Raw genomic sequence first — 22,968 nt, 5'->3', positions numbered from 1 at the left:
CTTTAAGCCAGGAGAGCTAAAAAGGGTGATTTTTTATTTATTGAGAAATAATTTATCTTAATTGTATAATTAAAGTGGCAGTAATACTTGCTGGTTCATTGGCATAATGTCATTACCTAAAAAATGACCCTTTATTGATGGGTCCCACTAAGCTTTTAACTCTGGAAAATTTCAAGTGAAACCAGTAAAATTATGTTGTGGTCAATAACATTCCATTAAAATTTCATTCAATTTGGTTCAACTGTACACTCTTTAACATCTGGAAATCCCAAAATTAACTCTTTTTTTTTAAAGAAAATAAAGGACCATCACTATAGAACGCTTTATTCAAAATCAGCCAAAACCAATATAAATCTATATTTTGATTTATAATTCAATTCATTTAGTTCATTGGTACTTTCTGTGTCACCAAGAAAACAGAAAATGAACTATATTTAAAAATTAAATGGGCCATAACACAGAAACACTTTATGCGTAATTAACAAAAATAAAAAACTACAATTAGTCATCCATAACATTCAAGCAAGTTTGAATAAACTGGTCAAATGATTTTCTTTAAATCATTCATACTAGCAGACCAACCAACATTTAGTTTGACATGTGGACAACAGTATACCATTATTCATGTTATACATCAATCTCTGCATGGCCTATAGATATGATTTTACTGAGGTCATATAAAATATCTCAATTAAGCCTAGGCATTGGCTGTAAGTTCAAGAACGTGACTAACTTGGGTATCTCATTGACTTAAATTATTTGAAACTTTCATATTTATTCATATATTATGTAACTGCATAAATCCTATATATAAGTTGACAGTTAGGCTGTTTCAGCCGGAATCCACCACTTTTCATATAGTATCGTTTTTTTGTCTAATCCTTGTCCTATCAAAAGTTTTTCCATGTCAGTTATCATTGGTGATGGTCCACATATGTAAGTCTTTGTCTGATGTTCTTTCAACCAATTAAATGATTCTTTTATATCTTCTTTACCAATTCTTCCAGCTGAAATTATTTTCAGATCATAAATTTAAACCATTATCACCTACACTAAAAAAATTACATTGTGCATATGGTCCGAATACACAGTTATCGTCCTTTGATTTTCGTTGTCCACAAATATAGTCCCTAGTGTGGACAGTGTGCTACTTGCCAATTTTTTTTATACCCCTTCCAAATTTATTTCTCCATGTTTTATGCCTCAAATAGCAAGTAGGGGGATGAAATTACAATGTAATAAAATGCTTCGCAGGGCGCAGCTTGATACAACCGCAGAGGTCGAACTCTGAACAGTTGGGGCAAGTATGGACACAACATTCAAGCTTGATACAGCTCTGAATTTGGATTGTGATTAAATATTTGACAAAGCATAGGTTTCTGACACAGAATGAATGTGGTCTAAGAACTTAAAAATTTTAAATTGGACATTCACCTATTATGGTCCAATATCCAAAATCTAAATACATGGTTAGATTCAGCATATCAAAGAACCCCAAGAATTCAATTTTTGATGAAATCAAACAAAGTTTAATTTTGGACCCTTTTGACCTCAATGTGGACAAAGTTGATAATGGGTCCCAAAAATCAAAAATCTAAATACATGGTTAGATTCAGCATATCAAAGAACCCCATATATTCAATTTTTGTTGAAATCAAACAAAGTTTAATTTTGGACCCCGATTTGGACCAACTTGAAAACTGGGCCCATAATCAAAAATCTAAATACATGTTTAGATTCAGCATATCAAAGAATCCTAAGAATTCAATTTTTGTTAAAATCAAACTAAGTTTAATTTTGGACCCTTTGGACCTCAATGTGGACAAAGTTGATAATGGGTCCCAAAAATCAAAAATCTAAATACATGGTTAGATTCAGCATATCAAAGAACCCCATATATTCAATTTTTGTTGAAATCAAACAAAGTTTAATTTTGGACCCCGATTTGGACCAACTTGAAAACTGGGCCCATAATCAAAAATCTAAATACATGTTTAGATTCAGCATATCAAAGAACCCTAAGAATTCAATTTTTGTTAAAATCAAACTAAGTTTAATTTTGGACCCTTTGGACCTTAATGTAGACCAATTTGAAAACGGAACCAAAAATTAAGAATCTAAAAACACGGTTAGATTCAGCATATCAAAGAACCCCAATAATTCAATTTTTGATGAAATCAAACAAAGTTTAATTTTGGACCCTTTGGACCTCAATGTGGACCAATTTAAAAACGGGGCCCAAAATCCAAAAACTTAATACATGGTTAGAATCAGCATATTAAAGAACCCCAAGAATTCAAGAATAAAACCCCATTGAAATTGGTCAAGAAATAAGCAATTTATACGAAGTATCTTCTTTTGCACAATACTGAGCAATTGAATATTTTTTGCTATTGCGCAATACTGTACAGTTGACAATTTCTTGCTATTGCGCAATATTGTGCTATTGGATATTTCTTGTTATTGCACAATACTGTGCACTTGAAGATTTCTTGCTATTGCGCAATACTGTGCAATTGAAGATTTCTTGCTATTGTGCAATACTGTGCAATTGAAAATTTCTTGCTATTGCTCAATACTTATTATATAATAATTTACACATCCTGTTTGGTGTGTATCTCCTACCATATCATTATTATTTGCTTTTAAATATAAAACAGAAATAACCAACTTAAAATGGAAAATTTTAAAAGAAAAAAAAAAAGGAAAAAAAGAAAAAAAAGGAAAAAAAAAAAAATCCCCCCCCCCCAAATTTTGTGAACCCCCTTATCATTCATCACCCCCAAACTCAATCCCAGCCTTCCCTTTGTGGTATGGTACCTTGCAGTACAATTTCAGAGAGATCTATACACTTGAACACAAGTTATTGTCTGGAAACTAGAAAAATGCTTATTTTTGGCCCCTTTTTGGCACCTAATTCCTTAACGTTTTGGGCAATTACCCCCAAACTCAATTCCAGCTTTCCCTTTGTAATATGGAACCTTGAAGTACAATTTCAGAAAGATCCATACACTTACACACAAGTTATTATCATGAAACTAGAAAAATGCTTGTTTTTTGCCCCTTTTTTGGCCCCTAATTCCTAATATTGTGAGGCAATTACCCCCAAAATCAATCCCAGCATTCCCTGTGTGATATGGAACCTTGTGGTACAATATCAGAGAGATCCATACACTTGAACACAAGTTATTGTCTGGAAACTAGAAAAATGCTTATTTTTGGCCCCTTTTTGGCCCCTTATTCCTAAACGTTTTGGGCAATTACCCCCAAACTCAATTCCAGCTTTTCCTTTGTGAAATGGAACCTTGTAGTACAATTTCAGAAAGATCCATACACTTACACACAAGTTATTGTCATGAAACTAGAAAAATGCTTGTTTTTTTCCCCTTTTTTGGCCCCTAATTCCTAATATTTTGAGGCAATTATGCCCAAAATCAATCCCAGCATTCCCTGTGTGATATGGAACCTTGTGGTACAATGTCAGAGAGATCCATACACTAACACACAAGTTATGTCTGGAAGTTACAAAAATGCTTATTTTTGGCCCCTTTTTGGCCCCTAATTCCTTAACTGTTGGTACCATAACCCCCAAAATCAATCCCAACCTTCCTTTTGTGGTATTGAACCTTATGGTAAAATTTCATAGAGATCAATTCACTTAAACTAAAGTTAGAGTGTGAAAACCAATGTGTCTTCGGACGACGCCGGACGACGCCAGATGACGACAACGACGACGACGACGCCAACGTCATACCAATATACGACGGCAAAAATTTTTTGCGGTCGTATAAAAAAAATTGGGTCATGAATTTTAAAGTAAAGTAGTGATTTGGTCCAGCTGAAAAAGGTTAAAAATAAGCACTAAGGAAGCTGTCAAAAGATTTCAAGACCCCCTAAACATAAAATTGTCCATATTTTGAGTTAGAGCCGATGAAGTTTTCTATAATTTTGATATAATATGTCCCAAAAGTAGTACAACACACTGTAAAAATATTATTGAGAAAGCGCAGGTGGGATTTTTTTAATTTTCATTTATTGTCTAAAAGAAATGCACTACGAAATAACTGTGTACTCGGACCATATAGTTCGATGTACATAACTACATTACATCCCATTTTGCTGTAAGGAAATAAGGAGTGAGAGAACACAAGCTCTTTTATTTGTATGTTATATAGCTAAGTCATAAATTATAACTTTTTGAACAAACTTACAGCAAAAGGGGGAATAATTCATTAATTTTGTGTAGGTAATTTAGATGTTTGAGTAATGTACATTTATTGGCTGACTTGTAATGGTGAAGGAAATTAATTGACATCAACTTTACTGAACTAAATAGTAAATGATGCCTTAACAGTCTGCATAATTTAAGAAAAAGTTCAAAAGTCTCCAAGTAAAACTTACCCTTTAAACCATTACTAGACTCTGCCTGAGTCACAAAAAATTTACATTTGATCTCATCATTTGCAGATACTATCTTTTCTATTTGATTCTAAAATAAATATGAAAACAATTTTTTTTACATGTTCTATGAAGAAAACAATCAGACCTAAATCAAAATTTGATAAAAAAAAATACTGTACAATTATACTAGTGAAAATATAGCTTTGGTTATTTTAAAAATGTAAGGACAAGATCTCCAAAAAATCTGTTTTTCCCTTTCATTCTTGTCAGGAATTACTGTGTTAAATTTCGTAAGGTCTGGTCCACTAGTAACAAAGGTTAATGCATGAAAATAAGTGTGCTTATAGAATCAAGATAACAAGGGATCCCAATAAAAAACAATGGTTGTGGAATGAAAACTCAGTACAACAGGACGTCCTGGTCATAAATACATAATATCATATACAAATCTTCCAGAAGATACATTTTACCATCAAAGAAAAGTAACAATGACAAAGTGAGTTCTAATTGGCTTGCCAATTCTGGTTTCAAACAGGCATAATTTTGGATGCACTAAAACAATAAAAATAATGATATTTGCACAACTGACTTGTTTTTCTACAAGCTAAAGAAATTAATTCAAATCAACAAGCTAATTCTTTATAACCCAAACGTTGTTAAACACAGGAGGTATATAAACTGGGCTTTTTGAGAAAGACTATGGCCATTGATAATTTCTGTAAATAAAACTTTTCAAGCTTTACTCTGCAAGTCATGATTTTATAGGGTTGAAAAACTTACTGTTGAATAGCATTAAATTTTGACATAATGTAAAGATACCTGACTTTTGTTGAAGAATGTATGTTGACCTCTAGATGTCTTTTGGTTTTTAATTTTGTTGGGTTGCTGAACTTGCTTTGTCATTTACGTTGTATACCCCATATTCAAATTAATACAACTTAATGAAATAAAATTTTGATGGAATTGAAAATTAATACTTCATTTCATCTAAAGACTTTTATGAAATTAAATTAATAAATCCATGAACATTTATTAACCATTCAGTGCTATCTTAATTTAATCCAGATTGTAACGATTATTGTAACAGATATTATTTTCAACATTGTTCAGGAGAAACAACTGCTACAGGTAACATGACTTTATATATCCTTGATTTCCAACAGAGTAATTTAGGTTTCAACAACTATTTTTTTTAAAACAGCTCTTCATTAAACATAGAATAGATCTCTTGCAAGAAAATTGGCAAACACATTATGGTTTTCAGTTTTAAAGATAATCATTAATGTATAAGTACAAAACAATTCTAAAGTGAAATCTTTCTTTTCAATATGTTCTACAGTTGAGCTAATTTATTGATTATATATATAGATTCTACTAATGCATTAAGTGCGATACGATATTTCTTCACTCAAATTGTTATCTGCAAAAGGATGTGTTTTAAATATCTTTAAATTAAATTGTTGAGAGTGGAGAAATGATGTAATGCACAAGATTCAGTGGTAAAATCTGTTTCTTTAATGATTTTAAGATGATATGTAAAAAATCTTATCGTTCTTTTTCAATGATCTGCATAAAGATGTGTTCTTTCTATGTGACAGTCTGACGTCATCAGGCATGGTTTTCTTTTTATCTTGATGTCATAAAAAGCAAATTCAGAGGAAAGCAAGAAAATGTGAGCTGACAATTGAATTTTGATCAATGAAGAACTTAGATCAAAGGAACCACATGTTGATATATAAAAATAATCAATCAAAAAGTATAAATTTTGCGAAGAATTAGAGAAATATATATATATTTTATTCTTAACTGATTTTAACTTTTCTAGACCAGTTGATTATCATTTTTTATTATCAAGGTTTATTTCAATTGTTCTCAGTTCTTCAATTATTAATTATGTCCTTGCCTTCATGTGACATCACAAAAAAAGTGTCCATGCCTGATGAAATCACATTTTAGAATAATCATTGAAAAGGGATGTAAAAGTTTGCTTACAAATCATCTAAATCTTAACAGAAATAGACTGCACCAAAGCATCTTGTACAGTGCAATCTTTATAATCTAAACAATTAAATTTCAAATATTTAAAACAAAGGTGTTATTCAAAACAATTAAATCTTTTGCAATACATACCTTGCAAATAAGTTCATCTTGTTTAGCGGCACTGTACAACAATAAAACTTTCTGTGGTATCAATTTGTCGCCTTCAAGATTTCCTTTTTTCTTTAAGGTTATTAAATCTCTGACATGGTACAATATACTTAATAGAGGGTTGATACCAATGCCACCAGCAATCAACAAGAGATCATGGGGTGGCTCTGAGACACCAGGGTCATAGTAAATATCTCCACCAACTCTTATATATACTTTGGTTCCTTCATTACACTGAAATAAGTACAATGTAGTATATATATACTAATGCACAACGAGTGCATGATAAGCATGTCCTGATTATTATAAAATATTGATACATATTTGAAAAATATCAATTTTTTCTAAAAGTAAAATCAAATATTACTACATAATACCTGAAGAGGGATATGCATTTGTTAAATATCTGAGTTGAAAAATTCAGGAAGTGAGTAGTAATTTTCCCAAAAGTGAAAATCAACAGACAAATGCTTAAGTTACAACTCTATAGATATTACCTTACATGTTCACCCTTCATTTTGAATATTGACATGATGTGTCACATCTACATGAGAAGTATTGGGAATAATATTTCAATATATGTAGACGAAGTGGCTATCACGGCTACATCTAGATGGACTGACAGACAAAGTGCAATCTTAAAGTTCCCTTTGGCTTTGCTGTTTAGGTATTAAAAAAGTAAACATGCCCTCACATCATCATTTTTTTATAAATCGGTAAAGTTTGAGGTAATTTGCAAAATTCTTATTTGAGTTATAATAGTGCCTGACATGTTAAAGATTGTTATGTTTTTTTTTCAGATTAAAGTCCCATAACTCAGGAAAAAATTGAAAATTGGTAAAAAATATACAGACTCTCAGACCATGAAACTTCCTTTGTTGATGGGTGTTTAAAAATGAACTTAGAATTAATTGTGTGAGTTCATCAAAACAGCAAGCAATAAAGACTAACTGCATTCACATTATGTAAAGATTTGGAATCACGCTGTTCCTACCACTCTCCAAAAATCCATTCAAACATTTGCAACATTCAGTTGCATTTCTTATAAACATAAGTACACTTATAAGTGCAAAACACTTGTGCCAAGGTTTGTTTCTCTCCTAGATACAATGTTGAAATTGAAGTGTGAATTACCTTTGTATGTACCCATAATGCTGGTGGGTGTGTACTGTACTTAACAGCTAAATCAATAGTGCCCTCTCTCTGTAACTGTTCTGGTGATGAATACATAGAAAAACCACCAACAATGTCAACTTCAGGCATAAACATATCAACCCTGTAATTCAAATAACAATTTTACGTTAACAAATGATATGCTGCTCACATATGAAAGGACACAAGTTAATTTGCTATTGCCCATTATTTTATACCTTTGATGGTTGCATGATTTAAAAAAAAATCTCTTGTGAGTGAAATTTAAATGTATATTTTTTTGCATTTACAGTAGATTAAGTAATATAAACCATTATATCTTATTTTAGAAAATTCTCTACATCATAACTGCTAAACACAAACTCAATAATGATGAAACCAAAGCAGTAAAGCTTAGGAAATTAAAAAGTGTAAGATTGAATAAATGAACAATTTAACTTTTTTTAATTTCATTTTAATTTTTGCTATCTTTTACTTTTCTACCCTTTAAACAAGTATTCCCCATTCCAAACTAAAAGACAAATAGAAAGAATCGTCCTGCTTTGTTTCATAAAAAAGAATGGCCAAGGTAGATTTCCAGAGTTCCAAGTGATGAATTTGAAGTCATCAGTTCGAAATTTTTACAAACACCATCACGATTTGATTGACCGTTATGGAATATCTGTTTTACAGATGAAGAAGGATATGTTTCAATTGTCGTAACCACAATAATTTCCTCTTTTCCTTGGATGTGACCTACTGAATTAGACTAAACCCGGATTTGTACTCACATAAGCAACACAACAGGTGCCACATGTGGAGCAGAATCTGCTTACCCTTCTGGAGCACCTGAGATCACCCACGGTTTTTTGGTGGGGTTAATGATGATCAGTTTTTAGTTTTCTATATTGTGTCTTGTAGTTTGTCATTTTTCTTTTTTGCCATAGCATTGTCAGTTCGTTTTCAACTTATGAGTTTGACAACCCTTTTGGTTTCTTCAGTCTCTCTTATATTAAACTTAAGAAAGTAAAAATAAAAATACACATTTCACATTATTTTAAGGGTACAGATATATAATCACGTTAGAGTTTTCAAGAAACTTGACAGTAAAACTATTAGCACCATTAATGCATAAAGGAAACTACATTCTTTAAGCTGAATTGATGACCTCCATTACATACTATGGATTCATTATTTTCATTTGGTACAATTTTCATGGATTTTATAGGAATAGATGAACCCTGAACTTAAATATCTAATTATAAGTTTGCTATATGCTTGTATGCAAACTTTGGCAAAACATAAAAAAAAAAACAGTATCCCCGAAATTACAATTTTTTCTTTAAACCACAAAAATTGGTTCCCACAGAAATAAATTAATCCACAGTATACACTTCAAACAAGAGGCTCTCAAGAGCCTGAATCGCTCACCTGTAATTTTTTACTTAAATCTTTCATCAATGATTATTTTTGCTTTTCAATATATATTAATGAATGGCTTAAAACTTCCATTGATTTCTTCAAAATCAATGAAATGCATTTTACCCCTATGTTTCATTTTAGCCATAGTGGCTTTCTTTCTTGACGTACAAGAAAATAAAATACAAAATTTATACTAGATACTCTGAAACTCATTCAGCCTAAGTTTGGCTGAAATTGATTCATCAGTTTAAAAGGAGAAGATTTTTTAAAGTAAGCAAACTAAATGAACAAATTGTGAAAAATTGATTTTAAAGGGCAATAACTCCTTAAGGGGACAATTGACAATTTTGGTCATCTTATTTGTAGATCTTAATTTGCTGAACATTTTTGCTGTTTACAGTTTATCGTTATCATTAATAATATTCAAGATAATAACCAAAATCTGTAAAAAATTTCCTTAAAATTACCAATTAAGTGGCAGCAATCCAACAATGGGTTGTTAGATTCATCTGAAATTTTAGGGCTGACAGAGCTTGGCCTAATAAACATTTTTACCTCTCATCAGATTAGCTCTTAATGCTTTGGTTTTTGAGATATAAGCTAAAAATTGCATTTTACCCCTACATTCTATTTTTAGCCATGGCGGCCATGTTTTTTTACGAAACAGATAAAACACAAACTTTATTCTAGATACCCTTAGAATCATTCAGCTTAAGTTTGGTTGGAATTGGTTCAGTAGTTTCAGAGAAGATTTTTTAAAGTTAGAAAACATGATAAACAAATTGTGTAAAATTGTCCTTAAAGGGCAATAACTCCTTTAAGGGGACAATTGACAATTTTGATCATATGAACTTATTTGTAGATCTTACCTTGCTGAACATTTTTGCTGTTCACAGTTTATCTTTATCATTAATGATATTCAAGATAATAACCAAAAACTGCAAAATTTCCTTAAAATTACCAATTTAGTGGCAGCAACCCAACAATGGGTTATCAGATTCAACTGAAAATTTCAGGGCTTATAGAACTTCACCTAATGAACACTTTAACCCCATGTCAGATTTGCTCTAAATGCTTTTGTTTTTGAGATATAAGCCAAAAACTGCATTTTACCTCTATGTTCTATTTTTAGCCATGGCGGCCATGTTATTTGACGAAACAGTATATAAAACACAAACTTTATTCTAGATACCCTAAGCATCATTCAGCTTAAGTTTGTTTGGAATTGGTTCAGTAATTTCAGAGGAGAAGATGTTTGAAATAGTTTACACCAGACGGACGACGATGACAGACGACGACGGACGCCAAGTGAAGGCAAAAGCTAAAAACATATGTTAATATCTACTGGGTTATTTTAACTAAATAGCTTTCAACAATATTTTGTATGGGCACTGAAACAATTATTTGGCATTTTGAATAGGCACCAACCTCTTACAATATAGAGCAGGTCAGCAAAACAAGAGGCTCTCAAGAGCCTGAATCGCTCGCCTGTATTTCAGAGGAGAAGATTTTTAAATGTTAGCAAACTTGATGAACAAATAGTGTAAAATTGTCTTTAAAGGGCAATAACTCCTTAAGGGGTCAATTGACAATTTTGGTCATATTAACTTTTTTGTAGATCTTACTTTGCTGAACATTATTGCTGCTTACAGTTTATATATATATCTATAATAACATTCAAAATAATAACAAAAAATAGCAAAATTTTGTTAAAACTACCAATTCGGTGGCAGCAACCCAACAATGGGTAGTTCGATTCGTCTGATAATTTCAGGGCCGATAGATCTTGACCAATTAAACAATTTTACCCCATGTCACATTTGCTCTAAAAGATTTAGTTTTTGAGATATAAGCCAAAAACTGCATTTGACCCTTATGTTCTATTTTAAGCCATGGCGGCCATGTTTGTCGATGGATACAAATTTCGGATACAATTTATAAACAAGATACCCTAAGGAACATTTAGTTAAAGTTTGAAGGTAATTGGCCCAGTAGTTTCAGAGGAGAAGATTTTTAAATGTTGGCAAACTTGATGAACAAATTGTTTAAAATTGTTTTTAAAGGGCAATAACTCCTTAAGGGGTCAATTGACAATTATGGTCATATTAACTTTTTTGTAGATCTTACTTTGCTGAACATTATTGCTTCTTACAGTTTATATATATCTATAATAATATTCAAAATAATAACAAAAAACTGCAAAATTTTGTTAAAACTACCAATTCAGTGGCAGCAACCCAACAATGGGTTGTTCGATTCGTCTGAAAATTTCAGAGCTGATAGATCTTGACCAATTGAACAATTTAAACCCATGTCAGATTTGCTCTAAAAGCTTTAGTTTTTGAGATATAAGCCAAAAACTGCATTTGACCCCTATGTTCTATTTTTAGCCATGGCGGCCATGTTTGTCGATGGATCAAAACTTCGGATACAATTTATAAACTAGATACCCTAAGGAACATTTAGTTAAAGTTTGAAGGTATTTGGCCTAGTAGTTTCAGAGGAGAAGATTTTTGAAATAGTTTACGACAACAGACGACGGACGCCAAGTGATGGCATAAGCTCACATGGGGCCCTTTGGGCCCCGGTGAGCTAAAAAACTAAAAAAAAACGGACAACCAATGTATTAACTCTAAGGGATTAAAAATTGAAACTTTAAAGTAAATTTCCAATTGACACCATGCCTCCCCTCACATTATCATATTTCAAAGTTCTGTGAACTGTGAAATCTGGGTCAAAACCCTAAATTGGCATAATTTAAAAAGTGCATATCATTATAAAATTGTGTACCAAGTTTTAAGTTGATGTGACCAAAACTTAATATTAAACAACCTTCAAAGATAAATCCGATATACCTTAATTCTTATATGGTCTATTAAATCAAAAACTAAGTTTAAGAATGTAAAAAGAGTTGACAATAATAAATTTTTAATTAAAGAACCTTAGTGAGTGCGCTCACATACCCCACGTCCCAAAATTGTCACTGGAGAAATAAAATAACTGTAAGAAAAAAAAATTGTATAAGAAAAAAAAATTGAATCATAATTTCCTGTCGATATGCACATCTACATAGTATGTCCTTATTATCTACAAAGTTTCATGAAATTCTGTTGTGTGGTTTCAGAGGAGTTGCGATGACAAACTGTTGCAGAGGTATATTGAAGCAAATAAGTTCAAAGGGGCGTAACTCCTAGAAAAAAAATTGAATCCTAATATCCTGTCGATATGCACATCTACGTAGTATGTCCTTATTATCTGAAAAGGTTTCATGAAATTCTATTGTGTGGTTTGAGAGATTTGCGATGACAAAAGGTTAACGTAGTATATTGGGCAAATAAGTTCAATGGGGCGTAACTCCTGGAAAAAAAATTGAATCGTAATTTCCTGTCGATATGCACATCTACGTAGTATGTCCTTATTATCTACTAAGTTTCATGAAATTTTGTTGTGTGGTTTCAGAGGAGTTGAGATGACAAACTGTTGCAGTAGTACTAGTACATTAAAGTAAATAAGTTCAAAGGGGCGTAACTCCTGGAAAAAAAATTGAATCATAATTTCCTGTCGATATGCACATCTACGTAGTATGTCCTTATTATCTACAAAGTTTCATGAAATTCTGTTGTGTGGTTTCAGAGGAGTAGCAATGACAAACTGTTGCAGAGGTATATTGAAGCAAATAAGTTCAAAGGGGCGTAACTCCTAGAAAAAAAATTGAATCGTAATTTCCTGTCGATATGCACATCTACGTAGTATGTCCTTATTATCTGAAAAGGTTTCATGAAATTCTATTGTGTGGTTTGAGAGGAGTTGCGATGACAAAAGGTTGCAGTAGTATATTGGGCAAATAAGTTCAAAGGGGCGTAACTCCTGGAAAAAAAATTGAATCGTAATTTCCTGTCGATATGCACATCTACGTAGTATGTCCTTATTATCTACAAAGTTTCATGAAATTTTGTTGTGTGGTTTCAGAGGAGTTGAGATGACAAACTGTTGCAGTAGTACATTAAAGTAAATAAGTTCAAAGGGGCGTAACTCCTAGAAAAAAAATTGAATCGTAATTTCCTGTCGATATGCACAACTACATAGTATGTCCTTATTATCTAAAAAGGTTCGTGAAATTCTGTTGTGTGGTTTGAGAGGAGTTGCGATGACAAGAAACAGGACTGACGGACGGACGGACAGACGGACGGACGGACAGACGGACAGACAGACGGACAGACAGACGGGTCAAAAACATTATACCCTCCGCAACTCGTTGCGTGGGGTATAATTAATTCCCCAATAAACCAAATTAAATGATTTAGAGTTCAACATGTGGTAAAGACACTTGTCTATTGTTAAAGGGGCATTAGCTGTCAAATTCATGTTCACCTATTTGACTCAAATTCTCATATTTGATTTATAACATACTAAAACATATATCCAAGTTATAATAAAATGCTCCGCTGGGGTGCAGCTTGATACGACCGCAGAGGTCGAACCCTGAACAGTTGGGCCAAGTATGGACACAACATTCAAGCTTGATACAGCACTGAATTTGGATTGTAATTAAATATTTGACACAGCATAGGTTTCTGACACAGAATGAAATTGGTCTAAGAACTTAAAAAATTTTAATTTACCTATTCAAACCATATCATTATTATTTGTTTTTATATATAAATCAGAAATAACCAATTCAAAATGGAAAATTTTAAAGAAAATAAAGGAAACCCCCCCCCCCCAAATTTTTTGAACCCCCTTATGATTCATCACCCCAAAACTCAATCCCAGCCTTCCCTTTGTGGTATGGTACCTTGCAGTACAATTTCAGAGAGATCCATACACTTCAACACAAGTTATTGTCTGGAAACTAGAAAAATGCTTGTTTTTTGGCCCCTTTTTGGCCCCAAATTCCTAAAAGTTCAGAGCAATTACCCCCAAACTCAAACCCAGCTTTCCCTTTGTGATATGGAACCTTGCAGTACAATTTCATAAAGATCCATACACTTACACACAAGTTATTGTCCTGAAACTAGAAAAATGCTTGTTTTTTTGCCCTTTTATGGCCCCTAATTACTAAAATTTTGAGGGAACTACCCCCAAAATCAATCCCAGCCTTTCCTTTGTGGTATGGTACCTTGCAGTACAATTTCAGAGAGATCCATACACTTGAACACAAGTTATTGTCTGGAAACTAGAAAAATGCTTATTTTTGGCCCCTTGTTGGCCCCTTATTCCTAAACTTTTTGGGCAATTACCCCCAAACTCAATTCCAGCTTTCCCTTTGTGATATGGAACCTTATAGTACAATTTCATAAAGATCCATACACTTACACACATGTTATACTTATTGTCATGAAACTAGAAAAATGCTTGTTTTTGCCCCTTTTTGGCCCCTAATTCCTAAAATTTGGAGGCAATTACCCCCAAAAACAATCCCAGCATTCCCTTTGTGATATGGAACCTTGTGATACAATGTCAGAGAGATCCATAGACCTACACACAAGTTATTGTCATGAAACTAGAAAAATGCTTGTTTTTGGCCCCTTTTTGGCCCCTAATTCCTAAAATTTGGAGGCAATTACCCCCAAAATCAAATCCCAGCATTCCCTTTGTGATATGGAACCTTGTGGTACAATGTCAGAGAGATCCATACACTTACACACAAGTTATGTCTGGAAGTTAAAAAAATGCTTATTTTTGGCCCCTAATTCCTTAACTGTTGGTACCATAACCCCCAAAATCAATCCCCACCTTCCTTTTGTGGTATTGAACCTTATGGTAAAATTTCATTGAGATCCATTCACTTAAACTAAAGTTAGAGTGCGAAAACTAATGTGTCTTCGGACGATGACGACGACGCCAACGTCATACCAATATACGACCACAAAAATTTTTTTGCAGTCGTATAAAAAGTCTAAAATAAACAATTTGCAATACATGGGCTCGATAATATGTATCAGCATTTCGTGTGCATTTTAGTCTAGACACATCTAGTCAACCAACAAGGTGACCTCCAAAGACTGCCGACGGTCATATAACCCGAAGTAAACATAATTATAGATATAAATAGATAGCAAACTTGTGCAATTGGATTTTTCTAGGTCTGTTTGATTTCATATTATAGGTTACAAATATAAGTTAATCATCGTGTTTACCTGTATAAGAATGATTTTCTGTGGAACGAATCAGTCAATCAAATGGTTTACCCTTGGAATTGTTTCACTTTTAATGTTGACATTCTTTTCCTTTTAATAACTGAACACGCCTAATTCAAGCATAACCCCCCACTCTAGCTAAGGGGTTAAAAAGAAGTCCACATGAATACAGATTCAATGAGGTTGAATAATTCATCAGGGATGTCTCTTTGCTTATTTTGATAAAATGGAACCAAACTTGCTGCTAAAAGCAAATTATTATTTCACTATTTCACTTTCATTAAAGATTGAACAAAAAAAAAATCATACTTTATTTTTTTTATATCTCATAGCTAATGCCCCTTTAAAGACAGTATGTTTCCTTCTATGTGTCATTTCCAGTTTTATTGTTTATGGGTTGTTGTCTCATTAATATACACTAATGGCCTCTTTTACTTCATTTTTAACCTTACCACTGTCCTGCCTTGAATATTAGCCTTTCATCATGAATTTTTAACCTCAGACTTTTTACTGTTGTTGACTCTTGTCTCAGTCCTATGACCGTTGCCAAGGAGGTTATCTGCAAAGAACAATAATGATGTTCAGACTAATGTTCATTTAAAGGTCTACAAATTACATGTAGTTTGTGGTCTATTATATTTTTTTAGTTGTATTCAGGGGTATAAAACCCCCCAAAAAAAACATGATTACTTCCATTCCTACATCGGTTGTCTCTCTTGAAATCTTTATATTGAAATGGGACTCTGCTTATTGTTGAATACCATGTAGTAATTTGTAGATTGTTACATTCTGGTATTTTTGGTTGTTGTGGATTAAATTAATGTATTATGTCACATCGCCTTTTTTGTCTTAAAATTAAATGCATAATAAAATGCTTCCCTGGGCGCAGCTTGATACGACCGCAGAGGTCGAACCCTGAACAGTTGGGGCAAGTATGGACACAACATTCAAGCTTGATACAGCTCTGAATTTGGATTGTGATTAAATATTTGACACAGCATAGGTTTCTGACACAGAAAGAATGTGGTCTAAGAACTTGAATTTTTTTAATTTAACTATTATGGTCCAATGTCCAAAATCAAAATACATGGTTAGATTCAGCATATCAAAGAACCCCATATATTCAATTTTTGTTGAAATCAAACAAAATTTAATTTTGGACCCCAACTTGGACAAACTTGAAAACTGGGCCCATAATCAAAAATCTAAACACATGTTTAGATTCAGCATATCAAAGAACCCCAAGAATTCAATTTTTGTTAAAATCAAACTAAGTTTAATTTTGGACCCTTTGGACCTTAATGTAGACCAATTTAAAAAACAGGACCCAAAATTAAAAATCTAAATACACGTTTAGATTTGGCATATCAAAGAACCCCAATAATTCAATTTTTGATAAAATCAAACAAAGTTTAATTTTGGACCCTTTTGACCTCAATATGAACCAATTTGATAGCGGGGCCCACAAATAAAAAAATTAAATACATGGTTAGATTCAGCATATCAAAGAACCCCATATATTCAATTTTTGTTGAAATCAAACAAAGTTTAATTTTGGACCCCAACTTGGACCAACTTGAAAACTGGGCCCATAATCAAAAATCTAAACACATGTTTAGATTCAGCATATCAAAGAACCCCAAGAATTCAATTTTTGTTAAAATCAAACAAAGACCCTTTGGACCTTAATGTAGACCAATTTGAAAACTGGACCCAAAATTAAAAATCTAAATGCACGGTTAGATTCGGCCTAACAAATAAATAAATGTGGTCAAAGATTTTACAAATCTAATGCGCCATACTGTGCAATTTAAGATTACTTCTTGAAATTTTTCCCCCAAAAAATTCTTTCCCTCAAGATATGGTCAAAATCTCAATTCAAATTTCCAATGGAGTTGGCAACCATAATTACCCATATAAATTTACCATAGTGCTAACTTAATCTATTTTATAATAGAATTTAAAATATAGTGTCAAATCTTTCATATGGATTTTTTTGTAAAAAAAAAAGATGCAACATTTGGAGATATTTTTACTGGTCTTCCTTTTTAAATATGCATTTCTTTAAACATAATTTAAAAGCAGTGTAAGGGAAGTAACCAAAACGTTGTATTTGGATTACCTCCCTTACACTGTTTTAAATTATCTTAATTGTTCATTAACCATTACTTTATACATAATTTAAAAGCAGTGTAAGGGAGGTAATTTCAATGATGTATTTGATTTATCTCCCTTACACTGCTTTAAATTATGTTTTGTACTAAAGTATTTGTCCATTAACCAGAACAACCTTGTTTTCCCCCTTTTTTGCCCCTAATTCCTAAACCGTTTGAGCCATAACCCCACAAAGCAAATCCTAACCATCCCTTTGTGGTATGGAAACTTGTAGTATAATTTCAGAGATTCATACACCGTTCCACAGTTATTGTCTGGAAACTAGAAAATGCTTATTTTTTGCCCCTTTTTGGCCCCTAATTCCTTAACTGTTGGTACCATAACCCCCAAAATCAATCACAACCTTCCTTTTGTGGTATTTAACCTTATGGTAAAATTTCAAAGAGATCCATTCACTTAAACTAAAGTTAGAGTGCGAAAACCAATGTGTCTTCAGACGACGACGCCGGACGACGACAACAAAATTTTTTGCGGTCGTATAAAAATCTGATAATTAATAAAAACTTCATCAAAACTAGTTAAATATTTGTTGGTACATTTTTGTTTTTGGGAGAGGGACCCAAAGCTTTGAGTTTCTTTCAAACAAGAGAATGACTAGAATAAAACAAAACAATCCTTCTTTTTGTGTCATTTAAGGAACATTATGTTAAAAATAATTGGAGTTGTTTAGTTAACACAAATGTAATAAAAATATCAATACATGCATCATAATGCAACCATTTAGTACTGCTGTCATATAAATAAAAAACAAAGCATTTCCAAAAGGAAAAATGGAATAGGAATAGATTATCTGGTCGCCTCATTACTTTATAAACTGTAAAGTCATAATAAAGAACCAATGAGCACAAACTATCAAATACCAAATGGAACATCTATATGCTGATAAGAGAACACTAAGTTATACACCAAAGATGCCTCTAGAATTGTCATTTGATTGATCATGGAACAGAAGTTTACATTATTTCTTCCACTTTCTGCAGTTCTCTCCAAATGGTTGCTCACATCTGTCATTTTTCTTCCAAAATTTCTGAAAAAAATTAATCAGAAAATATATTAGGCATCTTGCAATTGTAAATGTATAGATTGATCTCTTAGATTGGATTCACCCTCCATGTGTTCATTGTACGTGTGAACAACTCCTAGGGTATGGGGTGAGGTTTTTTTTTGCAATTGCATCTAAATCTAAACATGTATAAATTCAGAATCATGAAAGCATCATCTCTCCTTTTACAGAAATGACTATTTTTGCTAGGTGTGTAAAAGACTCAAATCTCAAATTAATTATTCCAAAGATATAGTCATCATTGTCATGATCATCCCATAAATGTCTTAGTTCAACAAAATGAAAATCTGAACTTCAAGTTACAAAAATACAAACCAATAAAATAAACCTGCAGTGATCAGATCATATACAATTATGGCCCGTTGAAAAGGTGAATATCCAAAATTGTCAACACGAGAAGGTTATTTCACTGAGGGTGCAGCCCGAAGTGAAATAACTTTTAAGGGTTGACAATTTGGAATATTCATCGCTTCTAAGGGGCCACAATTGTTTTATTATACCGAACTAACAGTGGAAGGGCATTTTGAATCATTGTAAAAGCACTTACCCTTACTTGAGTCAGTAACTAATACAAGTTGACTTTCAAAAATACATGTAATTTGTGTCTTAGAATTCTCGTATGTACAACAAAGGTAGATTCTTTTTGTAAAATATTGATGGCCCTGAAAAGGACCGTTTTAGAGATATCATCGGCACAAGATGCATGTCAAAAGCCTTATTTCCTCTTCTCTCGATCAATGGGCTTCCTGTAACTTGAACGTTGCCATTTTGTTTATTTACGTCTGTGACGTCATTTTCATGAGTTCAAATCAACAAACTAAAAAGGTTATTCGCCGGTGAATAATAGGGTTATTCAACGCTGGTGTAAATTTTTAGGGTTATTCGTTCTTCCTTGCAATTGAATGAAAATTAACTGAATTATTCCATGTCACGTGATAACGTTTTACCCAATAGAATTGTTTGAAATATATGTAAGGTATAATAATATTACTTATTGCATGACCTGTAGAAGATTAGACCATGGTATTGCTTGAAATCAACCTCATTCTTAGCATTGATGGTTCCTAAAGAAGTTTTAAGAGTTTTAAAACTTGACAGCATTCTTGTTCTACCAGCAATTAACTCTTCCTTTGGAGTAAGTTCCATTTTCAAGGAGGTCATGTGATAGTTTTGGACCTGTTAATATAACTGTTGCTACGTGATGAAATTTATCAATTTATTGGCCCTGTTATAGATTTGAGCTTAGCTGTATTTGCCCTGAGACTGCGCAATACTGTGCAATTGAAGATTTCTTGCTAATACGCAATACTGTGCAATTGAAGATTTCTTGCTATTGCCCAATACTCATTATACTGTGGTATTGTATAATACTGTGCTATTGCGCAATACTGTGCAATTGAAGATTTCATGCTACTGCGCAATATTGGCAATTGAAGATTTCTTACTATTGCGCAATACTGTGCAATTGAAGATTTCATGCTACTGCGCAATATTGGCAATTGAAGATTTCTTACTATTGCGCAATACTGTGCAATTGAAGATTTCTTGCTATTGTGCAATACTGTGCAATTGAAGATTTCTTGCTATTGCACAATACCCAATTTATGGAACCTTGTAGTACAATTTTAGGGAGATCCATACACTTAAACACAAGTTATTGTCTGGAAACTAGAAAAACGCTTGTTTTTGGCCCCTTTTTGGTCACAATAGAAAATGTCAAACACCACAGAGGAAAAAAGCTTGTTATATGATATCACTAGTTCAAGTGTCGCAGATTCTCAGGTCAAGTGTCGCAGACATCCAAATAGCGATAAGATCTATTTTTGGAAAATTTTAGTAAGATTCTGTTGACCTATAGAGATGACTTTTATAGGCCCTAAAGCAATTTTGCTAGCCTGAGCTGCTGGGCCTATGGCTTAGGGTGAAGACTGGTTAGAGTGCGGAAACTGAAATGGGACAGACCGACAGACAGACGGAGAGACAGACGAAAGGATGGTTAAGGGTAACACTCAATGCCGCTGTTGCGTATGGTGGTGGTTAGGGGGGGGGGGGACAAAAACAACTCGACATTGGTTTATAAGTTTCATAACATTTGGTTAGAGTGCAGAAACAGCAAATTTCGCAATTTTCCATTTATAATTATAAAGGGAATAGTGTGCCACCCAAATTCGAACTCAATTTGTGTTTGGTTCATTTTTGTATTCTTCAACATATTGAAGTTCAGATGTATTATGTAGATGTAATAACTATAAGCATTGTATGTATACGTTTCATAACTTCTTCTTCTTCCTTGCTATGGACTGGATTCCTATTAGAATGTTATAAGTCTACTAGACAGAGAATGAGACAGCAATTCTCCTGTAACTATTTACAGATAAAATGTTCCGAAATATATACAATTAAAACTATGTACACTTGGCTGCTGTGTATGGTGTTGATTTCTGAGGTGCACTATTGTTGGATAGTGCACTCTGGAACCCCTCTATTGTTAGAGCTTCTGTTGTAGCTGTTGGGAGGTGGTTCTACTCTTGTATAGTCCGAGGGAAGTATGAGTACTTATATACTCTGTGGTTTGCTGGTGGTTGGTATAGACGTTGTTTGCCTCTAGCATGTCTAGTACATCCATCGTTTGGTCGTAAGATGGAACTGGCATCAATGTCCACTAGCTCATGCTGGATCTTGTAAAGCATAACGAGTCGATGGTTTACTTCGTTTGTTAGCTAGTGGTTCCCATCCTAGTATCTTGATCATAGTTGTAACACATCCTGGTGTTTTGTTAGTGTAGTTATTTGTTACAAACCTAGCGGCCCTCCTTTGTACTTGTTCTAGTTGATTTATGTCCTCAGTGGTATGAGGGTCCCATGCTGCACTTGCATATTCTAGAGTTGGTCTGACCAGAGAGATATAGGATGCATATTTTACTTTCTTACTGCATTCTCTTATGTTACGTCTAAGGAATCCGATGGATTTGAATGCTTTTTTGGCAGTGACGTCTACATGATGTTTCCATTGTAAGTCCTCGCTGAAATTAACTCCTAGATATTTGCTGGTTGGTACAGTTTCGAGATTGTGGCCATGTAATTTTTACATCTAGAAATTGACAATGAGGGTCGGTTGAAAACACAACTTTACGACAAAAGAGATGATTTCAGCTTCCCAATTGTGAACTTTCCATTTCTATGTAGCAACATTCCAGCAGCACCTGCATACGGAGTATATATCTTCCAATTGATATGATATTCCTGGGCTTGTATTTCCTATCATGATTTCCTTGATAGAGGATTGCTGCTCACAAGGAAGCTATTAAAGCAGGAGTTCCAAATGGTGAAGTTGAAATCATCCCTTCGTAAATTTTACGGACGCCATCACAAGTTGTGGTTGACCGTTATGGAATAACCGTTTCACAGATGATATCAGATATGTTCCTTATGTCGTAACTACAATACCCTTCCCTTTTCCTGAATGTGACCTACCGAATTAGACTATTTACCGGATTTGTAATAACATATGCAACACAACGGGTGCCACATGTGGAGCAGGATCTGCTTACCCTTCCGGAACACCTGAGATCACCCCCAGTTTTTGGTGGGGTTCGTGTTGCTTAGTCTTTAGTTTTCTATGTTGTTTCATCTGTACTATTATTTGTCTGTTTGTCTTTTTATTTTTGAAATTGGCGTTGTCAGTTTGTTTTCGATCTATGAGTTTGACTGTCCCTCTTTTGTAGTGTGTCTCTTTTTTAAATTTAATGCTGGTGCTTATGCGAATGACGGTGCATATTTCTGGATGGAATTTCATCTGCCATTTGGTTTCCCAGTCTCCTAGTGCTGAAAGGTCCTGTTGTAATTTGGCTTTTTCCTGGGAATTCTTGATGTGATGGAAAAGAAGGCAGTCGTCGGCGAATAGTTTGACAGTCGAATGTTGAACTGATTCTGGTAAGTCATTTATGAATACTAGGAAGAGTAAGGGGCCTAACACAGTGCCTTGTGGAACCCCTGACAGTACATCTCCCAGTGATGACTTACAGCCCTCAACCAACACTTCACTTGTTGTTTCCGGTTTTCTAAGAAGGAGGTTTTCGTCTCTAATGCCATAGTGGTTCAGTTTGTTAAGTAATCTGCAGTGTGGGACTTTGTCAAAAGCCTTTGCAAAATCGAGTAAGATTACGTCCACTTCAGGCACTTGATCTTTCCCTGATTTCAGTTGTTTGGCAAAATTTTGATTTTTCCCGTTGATATCAGTTGTGTCTCACAAGATCTACGAGCTCTAAATCCATGCTGATTGTCTGTCAAGATGTTATTTTGTTCCAGAAATGTGATGACTGAACTGTGTCTGTGTACTGACAAACGGACATACAGTACAAACTGACCAACCTGTTAAAATGCAATGCTTTCTTTCTTTTCAGGACAAAGGACAGACAGGATGGGATGACTTTGCTAAGTTTGCAGCTGGTCATGACCACATTTGAATAGCAGACGATTTCGTAACACC

At 33.5% G+C, this 22,968-nt stretch overlaps 1 protein-coding gene across 1 annotated transcript; it reads right to left on the bottom strand.

The window, feature by feature from the left end:
• Positions 1-310: 310 nt before the first annotated feature.
• On the bottom strand, positions 311-22,965 carry LOC127728537 (oxidoreductase NAD-binding domain-containing protein 1-like). Its single transcript, XM_052235984.1, has 7 exons — positions 22,851-22,965; positions 18,375-18,444; positions 15,695-15,801; positions 7,684-7,825; positions 6,532-6,783; positions 4,402-4,489; positions 311-1,007 (listed from the first exon to the last, which is right to left on the bottom strand). Exons 1-7 carry the CDS (start codon positions 22,931-22,933, stop codon positions 823-825), a joined length of 927 nt encoding a protein of 308 aa, XP_052091944.1. The 5' UTR covers positions 22,934-22,965; the 3' UTR covers positions 311-822.
• Positions 22,966-22,968: the final 3 nt, after the last annotated feature.

This window comes from Mytilus californianus, unplaced genomic scaffold (genome assembly GCF_021869535.1).
Source record: "Mytilus californianus isolate M0D057914Y unplaced genomic scaffold, xbMytCali1.0.p SCAF_2, whole genome shotgun sequence".
NCBI classification, from domain to species: Eukaryota; Metazoa; Mollusca; class Bivalvia; order Mytilida; family Mytilidae; genus Mytilus; species Mytilus californianus.
The sequence above is the reverse complement of the archived record's forward strand: the minus strand, read 5'-3'. Positions and strand labels throughout refer to the sequence as shown.